A 14263-nucleotide genomic window follows, 5' to 3' on the forward strand; every position below is an offset into this window, starting at 1 on the left:
AGTCATTGCTGCCATGCCCTGAAGTGACAGTTGGGGACAGGCCAGGCTGGCTTTGCATCCAGGCAGGCCTGGCCCCAGATCTCCTAGGGCAGGGCCACAGGCTGCTCCTGGTGACTAGGAACCCCCAGAGGTCTGGGTCTTCCAACCACTTTTTAGATGTAAATTCAGTTGGTTGTGTAAATGTTTTATTTCTCAACAAATTCACACACTACAGAAAAGCCTCCCGGCCCCTGGGCCGAGGCCCTCGGCACCAGCACCAGCAACTGTACACACAGGCGCGCTCCGCAGAGAGGGTCGGCTGGGCCAGCTGCCCACGAGTGCACGGTGCAGCCTGCCTGCCTGGCCTACTAGCACTGCTGCTCTGTGCTCGAGCCTTGGGGACCCACCGAGACAGGCCCAGCTCCTCTGTGTTTACTCCCTCCCTAGAATTCACTTGTGACCTGCAGCAGGACGTGGCCGGACTGTTTTTCCGGCTGAGAGGTGACTGCTGGCCGCTGCCTTCCTGTCTCGGCTCCCTTGCTCGGGAGTCTTCTGCGGCCTGTCTGGTGTTGCATCTTAGGCGTTGGGGCTTTCCTGGGGCCGGCTCTGCTGCTTCCCATGGCACCTAGGCCTTCTGCTAACGTCCTGTTTGGTGTCCCTGAGCCCAAAAGGCTGTGACAGGAGTTGGAGAAGTGTGTTCAGGTGTGAGTGACAGGGTTGTTGGTGACCAGGTCACTGACATTGAGTCAACGATGCCTTTTACAGAAACACACGGTAGAAACACATTTGTGTATTGATTGGTTGGCAGAGGAGGGGAACAAGAGCTCGCAGCTTCTCCCCCTGGACAGGTGGTCCTTGGCGCCAACGGGGTCACACCTCTTAAGCCCTTTTAAGTTGAGAATACCGAGTCCAAGTGCGTGTGTCCTCCTCACCTCCTGGGGGCCCCTGCTTGTGGTGGGGGTCATGTTCCTGGGGCCGCAGGGCTGACTGGGAGCTTGGTTCACTGCTGCCACCCAGCATCATGGGATATTGGACTACACATTACTACCCCAAAATCTAAACTCAGAGTGGGGGCTCTCCTAAGTGCATATTGCTTCTGTACCATCACAAAGTCAAGAATTGTAAGCCAAGCCATAGAAAGTCAGGTCCTGTCAGTTTCGCCCAGAGTCGTGGTTTATCACCATTATTTGCAAATCCACTTTGAGGCCGAGTCAGGGAGCATAACTCTGGTGAGGGAGAATGGACTGTGAATCTGCCCCGGGCTCCAGTCCCTCATCTGGGGCTGAGCTCTGGTGGGAGCATAGCGCGTATGCTCAAGGTCTACTTGGGGTGGGCACAGGTCATCCCCGAGGGAGACACCCGCATCTCACTGACCTACAAATACATGATCCACGAGGACTCGCTCAACGTGGATGACAACAATGTGCTGGAGGACGACTCCGCCAGCCACGAGTGGGCGTTAAAGAAGTGGTCGCCCTGCTCCAAGCCCTGTGGTGGAGGTGAGGGGATGCTTGTGGCCGGGGCTTCTGGTGGAGTTGGGGGTGTCCCTAGGCAGGGCCCAGCCTGAGCAGAGGCAGTTATCTGGAAAGAGGTCGGGGCTGGTGCGGAGGGGACTTCTTGGGAGGGGCTTCCCAGGCCAGCAGTGCCGGGTCTGAGGCCAGTGAGTGCCGGCATGTGCCAGGCATGAGAAGGCCACAGCAGTGACCTTGGCCAGGGGGCCTGGCCAAGCCTGGGAGGGAAGTGGGGATTGGGAAGCTTGAGCCATCAAGGATCAAGCCAGAGGTCATTGAGGGACCAGTGGGTCACACTGTGGCACTGTGGGACAGGGACAAGAGAGTAGGAACAGCCCTGAGGGGCTCAGGAAAGCTTCCCAGAACTCTCCAGGCAAGGGCTGAATGCAGAGGGGACCGCACTGCCCTGAACTCCAGAGTCCATGGCTGCATGGGAACACAGGACATGCACATGATCAGGACTGACCTCCCCCAGGGGCCGTGAAGTTCACCAAGGGGCAAGGGGCTCATGCCAGGCAGAGGGCACCCCCAGCTTCCTGTCATGCCACCATGACCCTGTCTCTGCATCCCACGTCGCTCTCATCACTAGGTCTCGCTGATTCTCCTCCTGTCTGTCTCTGGGATCCGTCTTTGATTCCTGTCTTCCTCCCCGCCCTCTCACGGTCCTCGGACCATCCTCCCCGAGCCCACAGTGACCTTGTACAGGGGTAAATCAGAGCACCTTGCTTCCTGGTGTCATGACGTCTTCTGTAACTCCCTCTGTTCTTGGCATAAAGACCAAGATTGCCCAGGTGGCCTCTGCGGTCCAGGTACTTTGCTGACCTCTCCTGTCCCATGGCAGTGCACCTCACTCCCCAGGTGCACCCAGGTCCTGGCCTCACCAGACTAGGTGCAGTGTTGGTCTGTTTCCCGTTACTGTAGCAAAATGCCCAAGATAATCAGCTTATTAAAAAGGAAATGTTTTGGCTCACAGTTTTTGAGGTTTCCATCCAGGGTCAGTTAACTGCATCCCTTTAGGCCTGTGGCAAGCAGAATATTTTGGTGAGAGCACCTGGTGTGGGGAGCTGCTCACTTTATGAGGGCCAGGAAGTAAAAGAGAGGGAGCGAGCCCTTCAAGGCCACATCCCCAGTGTTCTAACTTCCGCCCGCTAAATGCCACCTGTTAGAAGCCCTGCACCTCCCATGGCACCATAGACTGGCAGCCAAGCCCTCCAGAGTGGGCCTTTGAGGTTCATTTATCCAAAACATTTGTTAGACACACAGTTCTCCACTCAGAGCCTTGGCATGGCTGCCTCTCAGCATCCTCTCTTCCCTGCTCCCTGCAGTCAGCCACAGCCCACTGTGCTGGCAGAGACATCGCCAGATGCCCAGCCTAGCTCGGGCCTGGCTGTGGTCTATTCTCTTGTACGCACTGTCAACATTTTAAGCTCATTATTCTGTGTCTTGGGGCGTGGGGGGCACTGTAGGGTGCTGAGCAGCTCCAGCTGCTCTGCAGTAGGTGCCAGTAACACATCCACCCCCTCGCTGTGACAGCCACAAATGTCTCAGACTTTTGCTACATGGCAGGGGAAGGATGTCACCCACTGAGACCTGTGGGAACCATGCTCCCTCTGTGTAGTGAGTTAAGGTGGAGCTTATGACTAAGTGATGGAGGACAGGCAGACTGCTGTGTGCCTCAGAAGTCAGGAGGGACCAGGTGAAAAGCAAGGAGAGGGTAAGACAGCCGCTCGCACACGCTCTCGGCCTGCTGCTGGCTGAGCCCAGGGCGCCGAGTGAGTACAGTAACCCCCAGGGTCTCCTGCACATCGGGCTGCAGGACAGGACTGACCTGCAGTGGAGCCCACCCCTCCGAGTCCTCTTGGGGGGCCCTGCGCCCACATGAGCCCCTTTGAGCTCTCTGTCTTCAGGGTCACAGTTTACCAAGTATGGCTGCCGCCGAAGGCTGGACCACAAGATGGTGCACCGGGCCTTCTGCAATGCCCTGGCAAAGCCCAAAGCCATCCGCCGCACCTGCAACCCCCAGGAGTGCTCCCAGCCTGTGTGAGTGTGGGAGAGGGAGGAGGCCACTCAAAGGAGGCCAGATACCCCAGTGCTGCCGGGAGGGAGGGGCAGGACCAGTCCTCCGAGCCTGGGCCTGAGCACTGAAGGGTCCTCCTCACCCACCATGTTCTGTCAGGCCTGAGATGCTGCAGATGGAGGAGTGCACCCCAGTTTCAGACCTACTGAGCTGAGTGTGTCAGAAATGACACCAAATGGTGGAGTGGCACCCAAGTGGGAAACGGAGGCTCTAAGGCCCTGGGGGCGTCCAGTGCTATGGTGGGCATTTCCTACATAGCAGCTTCGAATCCACAGCCCCGGGGGTCTCACAAGAATGTCATTTCTGGCCCAGATTTCTGCCCGGCTGGCACACGGGCAGGTGGAGACCTTCAGGCACAGAGAGATGAGGGGGTCCTCATGGCTCTCAAGCTCAGCCCCAAAGGGGAGGCCAGAGCCTAAAAAGGGACAGAAAGCTGATGACACACTTCAGGCCTGGCCCCTCTGAGCCATCCACCCAGCAGTGGACTTGCACGGGGTTGCCCGAGCCTCAGTTCCCCTTTCTCACACCGCGCTGACAGCGCCTGTGTGAGAACAGAAGCTTCCCCTGTGGAGCACAGTGGGCTGCCCCGCTCCACCCTCTTGTTCACCCAGGCTGCAGGAAGGGTGGCTCTGCAGGGCCGGCAGGGGACTGACCCCGTGCTACTCTGCCCGGACAGGTGGGTCATGGGCGAGTGGGAGCCCTGCAGCCAGAGTTGTGGGCGCACGGGCATGCAGGTGCGCTCTGTGCGCTGCGTCCAGCCTCTGCACAACAACACCACACGCTCCGTGCACACCAAGCACTGCAACGACCACCGGCCAGAGAGCCGCCGGGCCTGCAACCGTGAGCTCTGCCCCGGTCGGTGGCAGGCGGGGTCCTGGTCTCAGGTAAGCTGTCTCTTGGCCCCAGCCCTTGGTCCCCAGGCTGAGCGTGCGTAAGACTGAGGTAGACAGGGTGTTCCACTTGGACACTTGGGCCTGGACCCAGCTCCTGCATTGAGCCACATCTCCAGGCCTCAGGGTACCGTGGGCACCACATGGTCAATGCCTGGCTGGTAAACGCAGCAGAATGGGTGCCTCTGTATCCCGTGCATGTGCAGGTTGGGCCCAGGAGACTGAGGGCAGCCCAGGCCCTACAGTGCTATGGATGCTCAGGGCTCCAGTACACTGAGAGTCCAGGGTCTCAGCTCAGAGGCTGCAGATACATCTAGAAGCCCAGCAAAGACCACCAGGAGGGTTGAGAAGCAGGGCTGTACCAGATCAGAGTGGATGAAGGGATGAGGGTGGGTGGAAGGCTAAATGCCAACCAAGGCCTGCACAAGCCGATGTGCGCAGGTAGCCCGGGCCCTCATTCAGGTGCAGGGACACCCTGCCAGTGCTCGCAGTTACAGTTTGCAATGATGAAAGGAGGCATAAGCCAATCAGCAAACAGAGAAGCGAGGCCATGGGGAGCCCTGGATTCCCCCAGCAATGATGTGTGACCACACTCTCGAGGCATTGCTACCGGGCTGCCCTGCCTGGCGTGGAGGCTGTGCAGCCATGGAGGGTGGATGAGGCAGCCTGCCTGCATCCTGTCCCCTGCCACTGGGCTCATGCCCAGGGGCTCAGATGCCTGCAGCTCATCCAGGCAGGGGTCCCCTCATCCCGGGTGAGAGGCGATGCTCACTGGGAACTCTGTCCCTGGCAGTGCTCCGTGACCTGTGGCAACGGCACCCAGGAGCGCCCCGTGCTCTGCCGCACCACAGATGACAGCTTTGGCATCTGCCAGGAGGAGCGGCCGGAGACGGCGAGGGTCTGCAGACTCGGTCCTTGTCCCCGTAAGCTCCCTGCTATCTCCAGCCCCAGTGTGAGGGAGGTGGGGGTTTGGCGCAGGGGAATTCAGCTTCCCCAGAACTTCCTGGACGTGGTCTTGTAAGAGAGGCTGAGCGCTTGGGGCAGGAATCAGTCCTTCCTGGGGGGTGGGGTGGAAGGCACTGACCGATGCCATGCAGGTTTCTGGGCCAGCTGATTGCAGTCAGTGCTGACCTCGACCATCCTGGCTCCATGACACTGTGTCATACTTAGGTTGCACTCTCCACACGGCAAGATCAGCCACCCTGCAGGTGCCAGGGCTCATGTGGGTAAGAGGCACCCAGTGTCCACACAGTAGCAGCCTGTGTGAGCAGGGCACACCCCACACCATACAAGCAGGAAGTCCCCATGTGGGTGTGGTGTCCACACAAGGGGCGCCAGGTGCACAGAGCACTGTGAACGCCTGGCCCAGCGTGGTACATGTGTCACTTCCTTTGGTTCCCATAGCAGCTAAGGACCACTCTATCCAGCAGGCAGAACAGGGAAGGCAGCGGGGTCAGGGCACCTGCCTTGGCAGGGTGGGTGGTGCCCAGGTTCTCATTTCCGCTGTGCCACTCTCTCCTGAGAGCTTGAGGCCTGCGGTGGAGAAGCAGGGAGAGCAGGGTGCAGTGCGAGGAAAGAGCCGAGCTTCGATGAGGCACACGGGGCTTTCTCGGGGTCAGTGAGGCCCGAGACTGGCAGAGAGAGGTGCCATGGTGGGACCTGCTATCCCAAGGGAAGGCCTGGAGTGCTGTGCAAGGTGCAGGCTGCTCTGCTGTCCCCTCCCCGAGAAGCGGGGAGCACAGCCACGTTGCCTGACCTGTGTGTGACCCCAGCAGCGGCAGCCACCTCTCTCTTCCCTCTCTCCTCCAGGAAACACCTCGGACCCCTCTAAGAAGAGCTACGTGGTTCAGTGGCTGTCTCGCCCCAACCCTGACTCGCCCGTGCAGAAGATCTCAAGTAACCGACCCGTTTATAACTCTGCCTCTGCCCTCCAGTGCATGCCCTGCGCCTTGTGGAGCTTGCCTTGGGCTCCCCTCCTCTCTGTCTATGGAAAGCTTCCCTGACTTCCGCTGAGCGCTGTCTCTTGGCTGAGATCTGTTTCTTCCGGGCCTTGTGCTCGGCTCTCCTCTGGAGCTTGTGCCGCCTGGCCTCGAGCCAGGGCCGGCCTCCAGGAGGCCTGGCCTCTTCCGGGGCTGGGACCCAGTTGGCGATGGCTTGTAAAGGGGCAAAGATCTGTCGTGGTGCTGGAGGGGCCGGAGGCCAAAGTGTGAATTCGACCACTTCGCCATGGTGACTGCCCGCAGGGCCACGTCCCTGCGGCTGAAGCTGCGGGCTGGAAGTCTGAGCCGCGCCCGCCCCGTGTCTTTTCCCACGCTGCCCAGCGCCAACACGAGGCCGAGGGTCTCTGGGTGCGAGTTTCTGTGTCGCTGTGCCAGGCGATGGGACCCCACGTTTCCTGTGGTATCAGGGGCTTCCCCGCTGCCACTGCTGTCGCTGCTGCTGCTCACCCTTTGCTGAGTGTGTCCTTCTGACTCCTGAAGCCACGGCCTGCCCGTTGGCCTTTGCGCCCAACCGCATAGCCCGGGCCCTGCCCCTGTCCTCTTGGGGTCCGGTTCTGTGGAAGAGGCGGGGGGCTGTGCTCCTAGGTGGGACACTGAGGACAGCCACCACTGTCATTCTGTCCTTCTGTTCCAATGGCCTTTTCTCATTGTGTGCATATGACCCAACCCAAGGGTGGAGAGAGTGAGCGGGTGACTTGTTGATTGGTGACTGATTGATTATCTGATATGGATGTGCCTCACCTACCAGTGTGAACAACTACAGAATTACCTCAATTTTTATTGCTTTTTTGCTTAGAAAAACTATGTAGAAAATGCCTTAAAGTTGAAAGGTAACAGAATTGGCTGCTCACCCCAGCCTCAGGGGGGCTTTGGTCCCGGTAGGAAGCGACACTGGAGGTCTAGGGGGTCCTGTCCCACTCACCCACCTTTGCCAAGGGGAGTGTTCCCAAACCCAGACAACTTTGCCCCTTCTGCTGGTGGTGGTCTGTCCTGCGGAGACGGGGGGTGCGCCTGCCCGCCTGCCCGCCCCTGGGGTAGGGACGCCCACCTGGCCCTTTGGCGCTGACTGTTGCGTGGAGACTTGCAGGCTCCAGCAGGGTGGCCTTACACCCAGATGGTGACACTCCGAGGTTCTTAGCCGTGACCAATGTAGCATTCCGGCCCCCGCGCCCCACCAGCCGCCGCCCAGCTGCTTCACCTGTTAATGACACTTCCGTCTGCTGGCCCGAGCCCTCCTCCGGCACTAGTTACTGTTATGTAAATAGCCAGTGTGTGCCCGCATACTAACTAATCCTCACGACTGTTAACTTCCAACTTTCACGAGGCAGTGTGAGTGACCTGTGTGACTGCGAGGTGCAGTACGGTCCCGGGCATTGTGCTCCCTGTCTATATGCACTTTGGTTTATCAGGGATATTTTATTAGTGTTTTGTATGTATTTAATGACGTAATCTATAGGTTCCATTGTCGTTGCTTTTCTGGTTTTTTTTTTTTTTTAAATGAGACGATGTTAGCGTGTGCCAAAGTGACTGTGAAAATGACCTTTTATTCTTACTAATGATGGAAAGATCTGTCATGCATCCCACAAATAAACTCAATAAAAATTCAGTGAAACTGGGTGCTTGGGTATGGCAAGCTCACGGCTCCTCCTGTTCACCTGCAGGGAAGCAGCGCTGAGGAGTAGCAGGTGTCACCCTGTCGTGTCACCTTGTTTCTGACTCAGATGCCTTTACGCCCTCTCCTCTCTGTCCAGCACTGATACCCAGGGCCCCCAGACGCACACCTGAGCGTTTTCCAAGCATGACAACAACCTTCCGTCTCGGTTTGGGGTTTGAGTGGTTAGTGCTAAACAAGAACTTGCAGGAATGCCTGGGTTTTCTGCTCATAGGGATGGTCTGGCAGCCAGGAGCATGGCGACCATCAGGCGACCCTGATGCCTGGCATGGTCCCCAGCCTTCAGGAAGGTATGGCGCAGGCGTGCGGCAGGACTCAGCAAGAACTCCTGATCTGGACATGTGCTGTGTCCCCCAGCACTCTCGTTCCTTTGCTGTGCCAGGGAGCAGTACAAAGTCACAGGACATCATGGGAAAGAAAAGCAGGGAGCCGCCCAGCACCGCAGAGATGGGCTTGGGGACACGGGCCTGGCCCCGGCCTCCAGGCACGTGCCAGTGGCGGTGGCCGAGTCAAGGGGGAGACAGAATCACCAGGCACATAGGGGCCTGAGTGCTGCCTGCCGCTGAGCCAGCCCTGGAGACAGGCAGGAGTGACTGCACTCCAAAGGGGCCCCGGGCTGCCCTGGAGGCCGTGTGACCAGGGGACACTGGGGCACTCACCTTTTAAACTACTGGCGTGCCCCTTTGAGTGGTGAGCGGAACACAAGAGCCCAGTGCCTGTTACTGAGTAAGCTGTGGGCGCTGGAGACCACAGGGTGCACAGACAGGGCCTACATGAGCTGCCCGTGGGCCCTTCCTGATTCCCGTGCCCTTCCAGGAACCTCTCAGAATGTACTCGAGGCTCACTCCGTGCCGCTTCTGCACCTGTCACACACTTCTTTCTCCGAGCTTTGCAGGGCAGTGGCTCGGTTTTGGTAGCTTTCTGTTGCTGTGATCAAATACTGAGAAAAGCAACTTAGAGGAGCAAATATAGCGATACTTTGGTACTCATCTTTAATTTGTTGTGGAGCTTGTGACAAGTGCCAAACAACAAGGACTGATGGAAATTGTTCCCATGAGAAATAACGTAATCACAAAAAAATCCACAAGCTTTCACACTTTTCAGGGCCAGTATAAGCCATTCAGGCTCAGTGGTATCACTGTTAGGTTTTTTTGTTTGTGTTGTTTTTTGTTTTGCTTTTCTAACCTGTGACTACTATTTAAAATGCACAAAATTGCAATACAGGAACAACAGATATATGTGACTTCTGCACAGTTTGCAAACTTGTGAAACTCAGGTGACAAATGCTAGGACATTTTCCTCCCATCACAATGTGGTGAGTCTGATGTAGACATATGCTGAAGCCAAGTACCAAGGGATAGCTGTACTTACTGTTTGTGGCGCATGATTTCAGAGGGTTCAGTCCACGGGTGGCTGACTCCAGGCAGAGCCATCATGGCAGGAAAGCACAGCCGAGGTGGGCTGCTCACCCCTGACAGGCAGGAAGTAGAATGGAGAGAGAGATGGAGCGAGAGGGGCTCAGCACAAGAAGGCCGCTTCCAGGCCACGGCCTGCTGACTGCCGTCCAGCCAGGCCCACCTCCTGCCTGCTCCAGACAGCTAGGAACTCACCCGTGGATCTATCTGCTGAAGACTGCAGCCCCTGTGATCCAGTCACCTTCTGAAAGCCCCATCTCTAAACACAAGAGCCTTCTGCGGGACATTTCTTATCCAAATGATGTGGTCTGATATGTTAGAATTTGGCTTTACATTTTACTTCGAATAACTTTTTCTTGGCATGATTCTGGAATTGAACTCAGGCCCTTCACTAAGCTACACCCCTACCCCTTTTTTTTATTTTTTGAGATAGGGTCTCAGTCCCTAAGTTGCCCAGGCTTGATTCAAATTGAATTCTCCTGCCTCAGCCGCTCAGAGTGCTTGAATCAGGATAAGGGATGTGGTCACTATGCCAGGCTACAATTTTCTTATAATCATGTTTTGGGCTAGTTTTATTTACCTTACTCTGCGTCCTTCTTCTTCTTCTTTTTTTTTGGTCTTTTTCCTTTTTATCGGTACCAGGGATTGAACTCACGACTGCCTGCTTGCAAGGCAGGCGCTTATGCCGCTGAGCTAAATCCCCAGCCCCTATTCTGTGTCCTTGAATGCTAGTAATATCAAGTTTTCTAAAATAAAATTCAAGTTTAAGAGTTCATTTAAAGGCAATCAGTAAGCAAAGCATAATCCAGATGGTGTTGGAGACTGCCGAGACTGTGGGTGAGGCACACAGGTGGCACTTACGAAAAGCATGTTTACTTCCTGTTCACGATGGTGGCTCCTGTTGGTTCACTGCTGCTGGAAATGGTGGAAGCAGGAGATCTATAAAATGCCAACTCTTCTCTTGGGGGAGACCCTCTGCCAGTCAGATCTCAGGACCTACTGTTCAGCCCTTTGGAGGTGTAACGTGCGTCTCCTTATCTCAGACGGCTTTCTGGTTAGCGGTGGGAGTTAATAATATGCGCCCACTGGTGTTCACTGGAGAGCAGTGGCAGTGATTAAAGCTGTCCCTCGGGAGGCCGGTTTCGGGACCTCCCCTGATGCTCGAGTTACTACAGACATGTTGCAGTGTTTGTGTGTAACCTGTGCAGCCCTCTCGTGTGTGCATGTCATCTCTAGGTGACTTCTAGCACCTGCTCTGTGAACATCTGGTAGACTGCTGCTTAGAGATGAAGGACCAGAAGTCTGTGCACGTTCAGGACAGAGGCAGCCTCCTCACAAATGTCTCTGATCCATGGTTGGTTGGACCTCAGGTGTGGAGCCCGTAGATACTGAGTCTGTCTATATCCCAAACATCTTCTAGGTTGATGTTAGCAGAGTCAAGCTCCCGAGCAATGGCTGTGCCCTGTCTATTCATTTTAATGTTACCAAGGGAGAGCTCTGCAGCTCACTGTTCAAAGGAAATGAGCAGTCAGGATGTAAACCAGCTGGAAGGGAGGTGTCCTGGAAGGGGCCCTGGTCCTCAGCGCTGTCTCCAGCACTCAGTAGACACTGAGGGTGCTTTCTGTGTCGAGCCCAGACCAGGCCTGCCCTCAACCAGGGCAGCCACCTTCTCTTGCAAGGGGCCAGAAAGTAACTACTTTAGCTCTGGGGCTTTAGAACACCTGTCCCAGCCACTCAGTACTGCTGTGTTAGTGGGGAAGCAGCAAAGACAGGACAAGAATGGGCGCGGCTGTGCGTCAGCAAAACTTCATTTACAGAACAGGGGGTGGCACAGATTTGGCCCCCATCTGCAGCCCCCCATTCTGACGCAGTGAATGAAAGGACATAGCTGTTGGCTGCTGGACATTTTTATGGCCACTTGGTCCTGTTGCTTTAGTATTATGGCAGCGCGGTTCACCTTAGCTGGAACGTACAGTTCAGGAGGGCTGCTTACCTCGTGGTGGGTAGGAAGCAAGAACAGACAAGCAGGGACACAAGCCAGAGGGACACAGGTGTATCTGCGTATCGGAAGGACATGCTGACGGTGGGGAGGTGACCTACTGGGATGGCGCAGGGCGACAGGGGGCCCCCGCTGAAGTGCCACTCTTTAAGCTGCGCTTGAAGTCACTCCGTAAGGACAACAGGCCTCACTTGGGGCTCTAACTGTGAGAGGCTGAGAAGCCCAGCTTCCTCGGGGCTGCGGAGGAGGGGAGCGTGGCTGGCAGCTTGCGTGGCCGCACTCCTGGGCTGGGCTCAAGGACACCTGACCAGAAGCCATACACCGCTGCACACCTGCCCTGTGCTGTCTCCGGCTGTCTCACTGCCTCTTCCAGCAGTCGCGCCTGGGGGGAGCAGAGCCCCCTCGCCGTGTCCTTTGGTTATGTGTCCCGCTTTTCTCTTTCAGAGGCCCACTGCCAAGGCGACAAGTCCATGTTCTGTAGGATGGAAGTCTTGTCTCGTTACTGCTCCATCCCCAGCTACAACAAGCTGTGCTGCAAATCCTGCAACCTGCGCAACACCACAGGTGCAGACGGCGAGGCAGAGCCACTGCCCGGGAAGCACAATGACATCGATGTGTTCATGCCCACGCTGCCAGGGCCCACGCTGGCCGTGGAGGGCCAGTCCTCACCTGGCCCCCCGCTGGAGGTCCCCGTCAATGCCTCCAGCGCCAACACCACAGAGGACCACCCTGAAGCCAACGCCGTAGATGTGCCCTACAAAATCCAGGCCCTGGACGATGAAGTCCAGCCACCCAATCTAATCCCTCGACGACCGAGCCCGTACGAAAAGACCAGGAACCAGCGGATCCAGGCACTCATTGATGCCATGCGGAAGAAAGAGACGCTCGGGAGGTTCTAATAAAGTGGAAAGGTAGCATCAGTAGCATTTTTTTCCTTGCTTCTAAAGATATTTCATGGGATAGCAAATCCTGCATCAAGAAGATGAAGCCCATTCCTGATTTTAAGTTTTGGGAAAGCAAAGGGAGGTTATGCAAATATATGTAACTCATATAGTGTGTGTGTGTGTGTGTGTGTGTGTGTGTGTGTGTGTGGCGATCAGGTGAGCGTGCGCGCTGCCAGCCAGAGGGATTCGAGTCCTGTGCGTACAGTGAGTGTGAGTGGAAGGTGGCAGAAGGCAGAGTTCCACCGCCTCCATCAGTGAGGGGCAACGAGAGGGACAGCTCCAAGAGGAAGCGGTGCCCAGGGGACTGAGCAGTGGCAAGGAGAGGACCTTTCCCTGCAGGTGATGCAGGCTGTGTCCTGCCAGTGCCCAGGGCCGGCACGAGCCCCGGGGCCGTGAGGGGTGGAGTTCAGGTATGAGCGAGCTGTTGCCAAGGTGAGTCGTGAGGTGGAGGCCATGGACACTCGAGCCTTCAGAGGCCAGGCAGGAAGTGAGCATGGGCGCAGAGGCCACCTCCACTTACAGCTGCCTGTCAGCCCCCGCCATCGCTGCGCCTGTGAAATCTGCACGCATCTCTCAGGGGCCTCAGCCCAGCTTGCCACACGGTGTCTAGATTTTCACAGGAAAACTCTCAATCTTTAAAGCTTTGCTCTAAATACTTTTAGTTTCCAAATGCGCTGGCTGCAGCCTGTCTCTTGTCTCAGCTCTGTATAGTTACCCTGAAGAATGAAAGACTTGAGAGAAGTCTCGGACCCAGTAGTGCTCATGCTGCTTGGTGCTCGACTGTCCTATTAAGTTGGGTCGTGTGGCTGTCACCCTCCCAGAAGCACTGGGAGCCCTGTGACTGGGGACAGACTGGAGGCAGAGGGGGAGGCAGTGAGGAAGGTCCCTGTCCCCCTCACCAAGCCCGGCTGCACCTGGCCCCTCCAGCACCCTGGCCAGCCTGTCCTCAGCTTCGGGGCCTCTGCATCTTCCTCATGCCTCCCGTGACCAGAGGATGAGCTGTGCCCTGGGCGCTGTCACACGGGCTCTGTGGGCTGTTTACTCCTGAGCACCAGCTCCACTCAGGTCTGCGGGCTCCCCGACCCCACTCTGCACCAGCCTAACCTGGCTGGGCACCCAGCAGGGACCTGCAGATGCGGCCTCGCTTTCCCTTCTGCTCTTTTGAAACTTTGAAGAACCTGGGTTCTGAGCAGAATGGCGCTTTGTGGGCAAGAGGCAAGGGAGGAAGACAGGCAGGGAGTGTGGGGGCCCGCGGGAGCCGAGTGGCTTCACTGTACCTCCCTTTGATGCTTTGTAAATGTGACTTCAGATGTCTAACGGCAAGACCTGGGCGTGTTTGCTGCGTCCTGGCCTGGCCTGGCCTGACCCAGAACCTTAAAGCTTCTTTTGTTTATGAACTCTGCATTCTTACCAGCCATAGATCTCAAAGAACACTATCTTGTGTTCTTGACTCCCCGTTAGGTGGATGAGTGTGGGGGTTCAGGTTACCCTCCGCTGAGTGCTGAGGTGCTAGTCTGTCTGGGTGTGGGTGTGTGCGTGTCTGTGCAGATGGTCTGAGGACAGTGAGGCGTGTAGGAGTGGGCCGGAGTGCTCTGAGCCCACGCTTATCTTCCACCTGGGGTGACAGCCGCTGCCCCGGCCTGGCCAGCCTCCCTCCTCTGTTGCCGCCTCCCCACCACCCAGCATTGTCTTGGCCTCTGTCCCCTGGAGAACCAAACTGGACGGTCTTTTGCAGTTCTCCCCTGGGATGTGGGGGAAGGCATGTGTGTGGGCCTG

General features: G+C 56.9%; 1 protein-coding gene across 4 annotated transcripts in view; it reads left to right on the plus strand.

The window, feature by feature from the left end:
* The window catches only part of Adamts2 (ADAM metallopeptidase with thrombospondin type 1 motif 2), a 187995-nt gene that overhangs the window by 172988 nt on the left and 744 nt on the right, over positions 1–14263 (plus strand). For 3 of the 4 annotated variants that reach the window (XM_063230483.1, XM_063230485.1, XM_063230486.1), the window contains 6 exons: positions 1319–1478; positions 3398–3530; positions 4244–4451; positions 5251–5380; positions 6267–6353; positions 11988–12463. In XM_063230483.1, the coding sequence (XP_063086553.1) occupies positions 1319–1478; positions 3398–3530; positions 4244–4451; positions 5251–5380; positions 6267–6353; positions 11988–12442 (1173 nt within the window). In that variant the 3' untranslated portion in view covers positions 12443–12463. Of the gene's footprint in view, positions 1–1318; positions 1479–3397; positions 3531–4243; positions 4452–5250; positions 5381–6266; positions 6354–11987; positions 12464–14263 lie in introns of those variants that run through there. The other variant, XM_063230484.1, reaches the window with a different exon arrangement.

The sequence above is a fragment of the Cavia porcellus genome, unplaced genomic scaffold (assembly GCF_034190915.1).
Source record: "Cavia porcellus strain 051 isolate PalLab524CR breed Dunkin Hartley unplaced genomic scaffold, mCavPor4.1 scaffold_19, whole genome shotgun sequence".
Taxonomy (NCBI): Eukaryota; Metazoa; Chordata; class Mammalia; order Rodentia; family Caviidae; genus Cavia; species Cavia porcellus.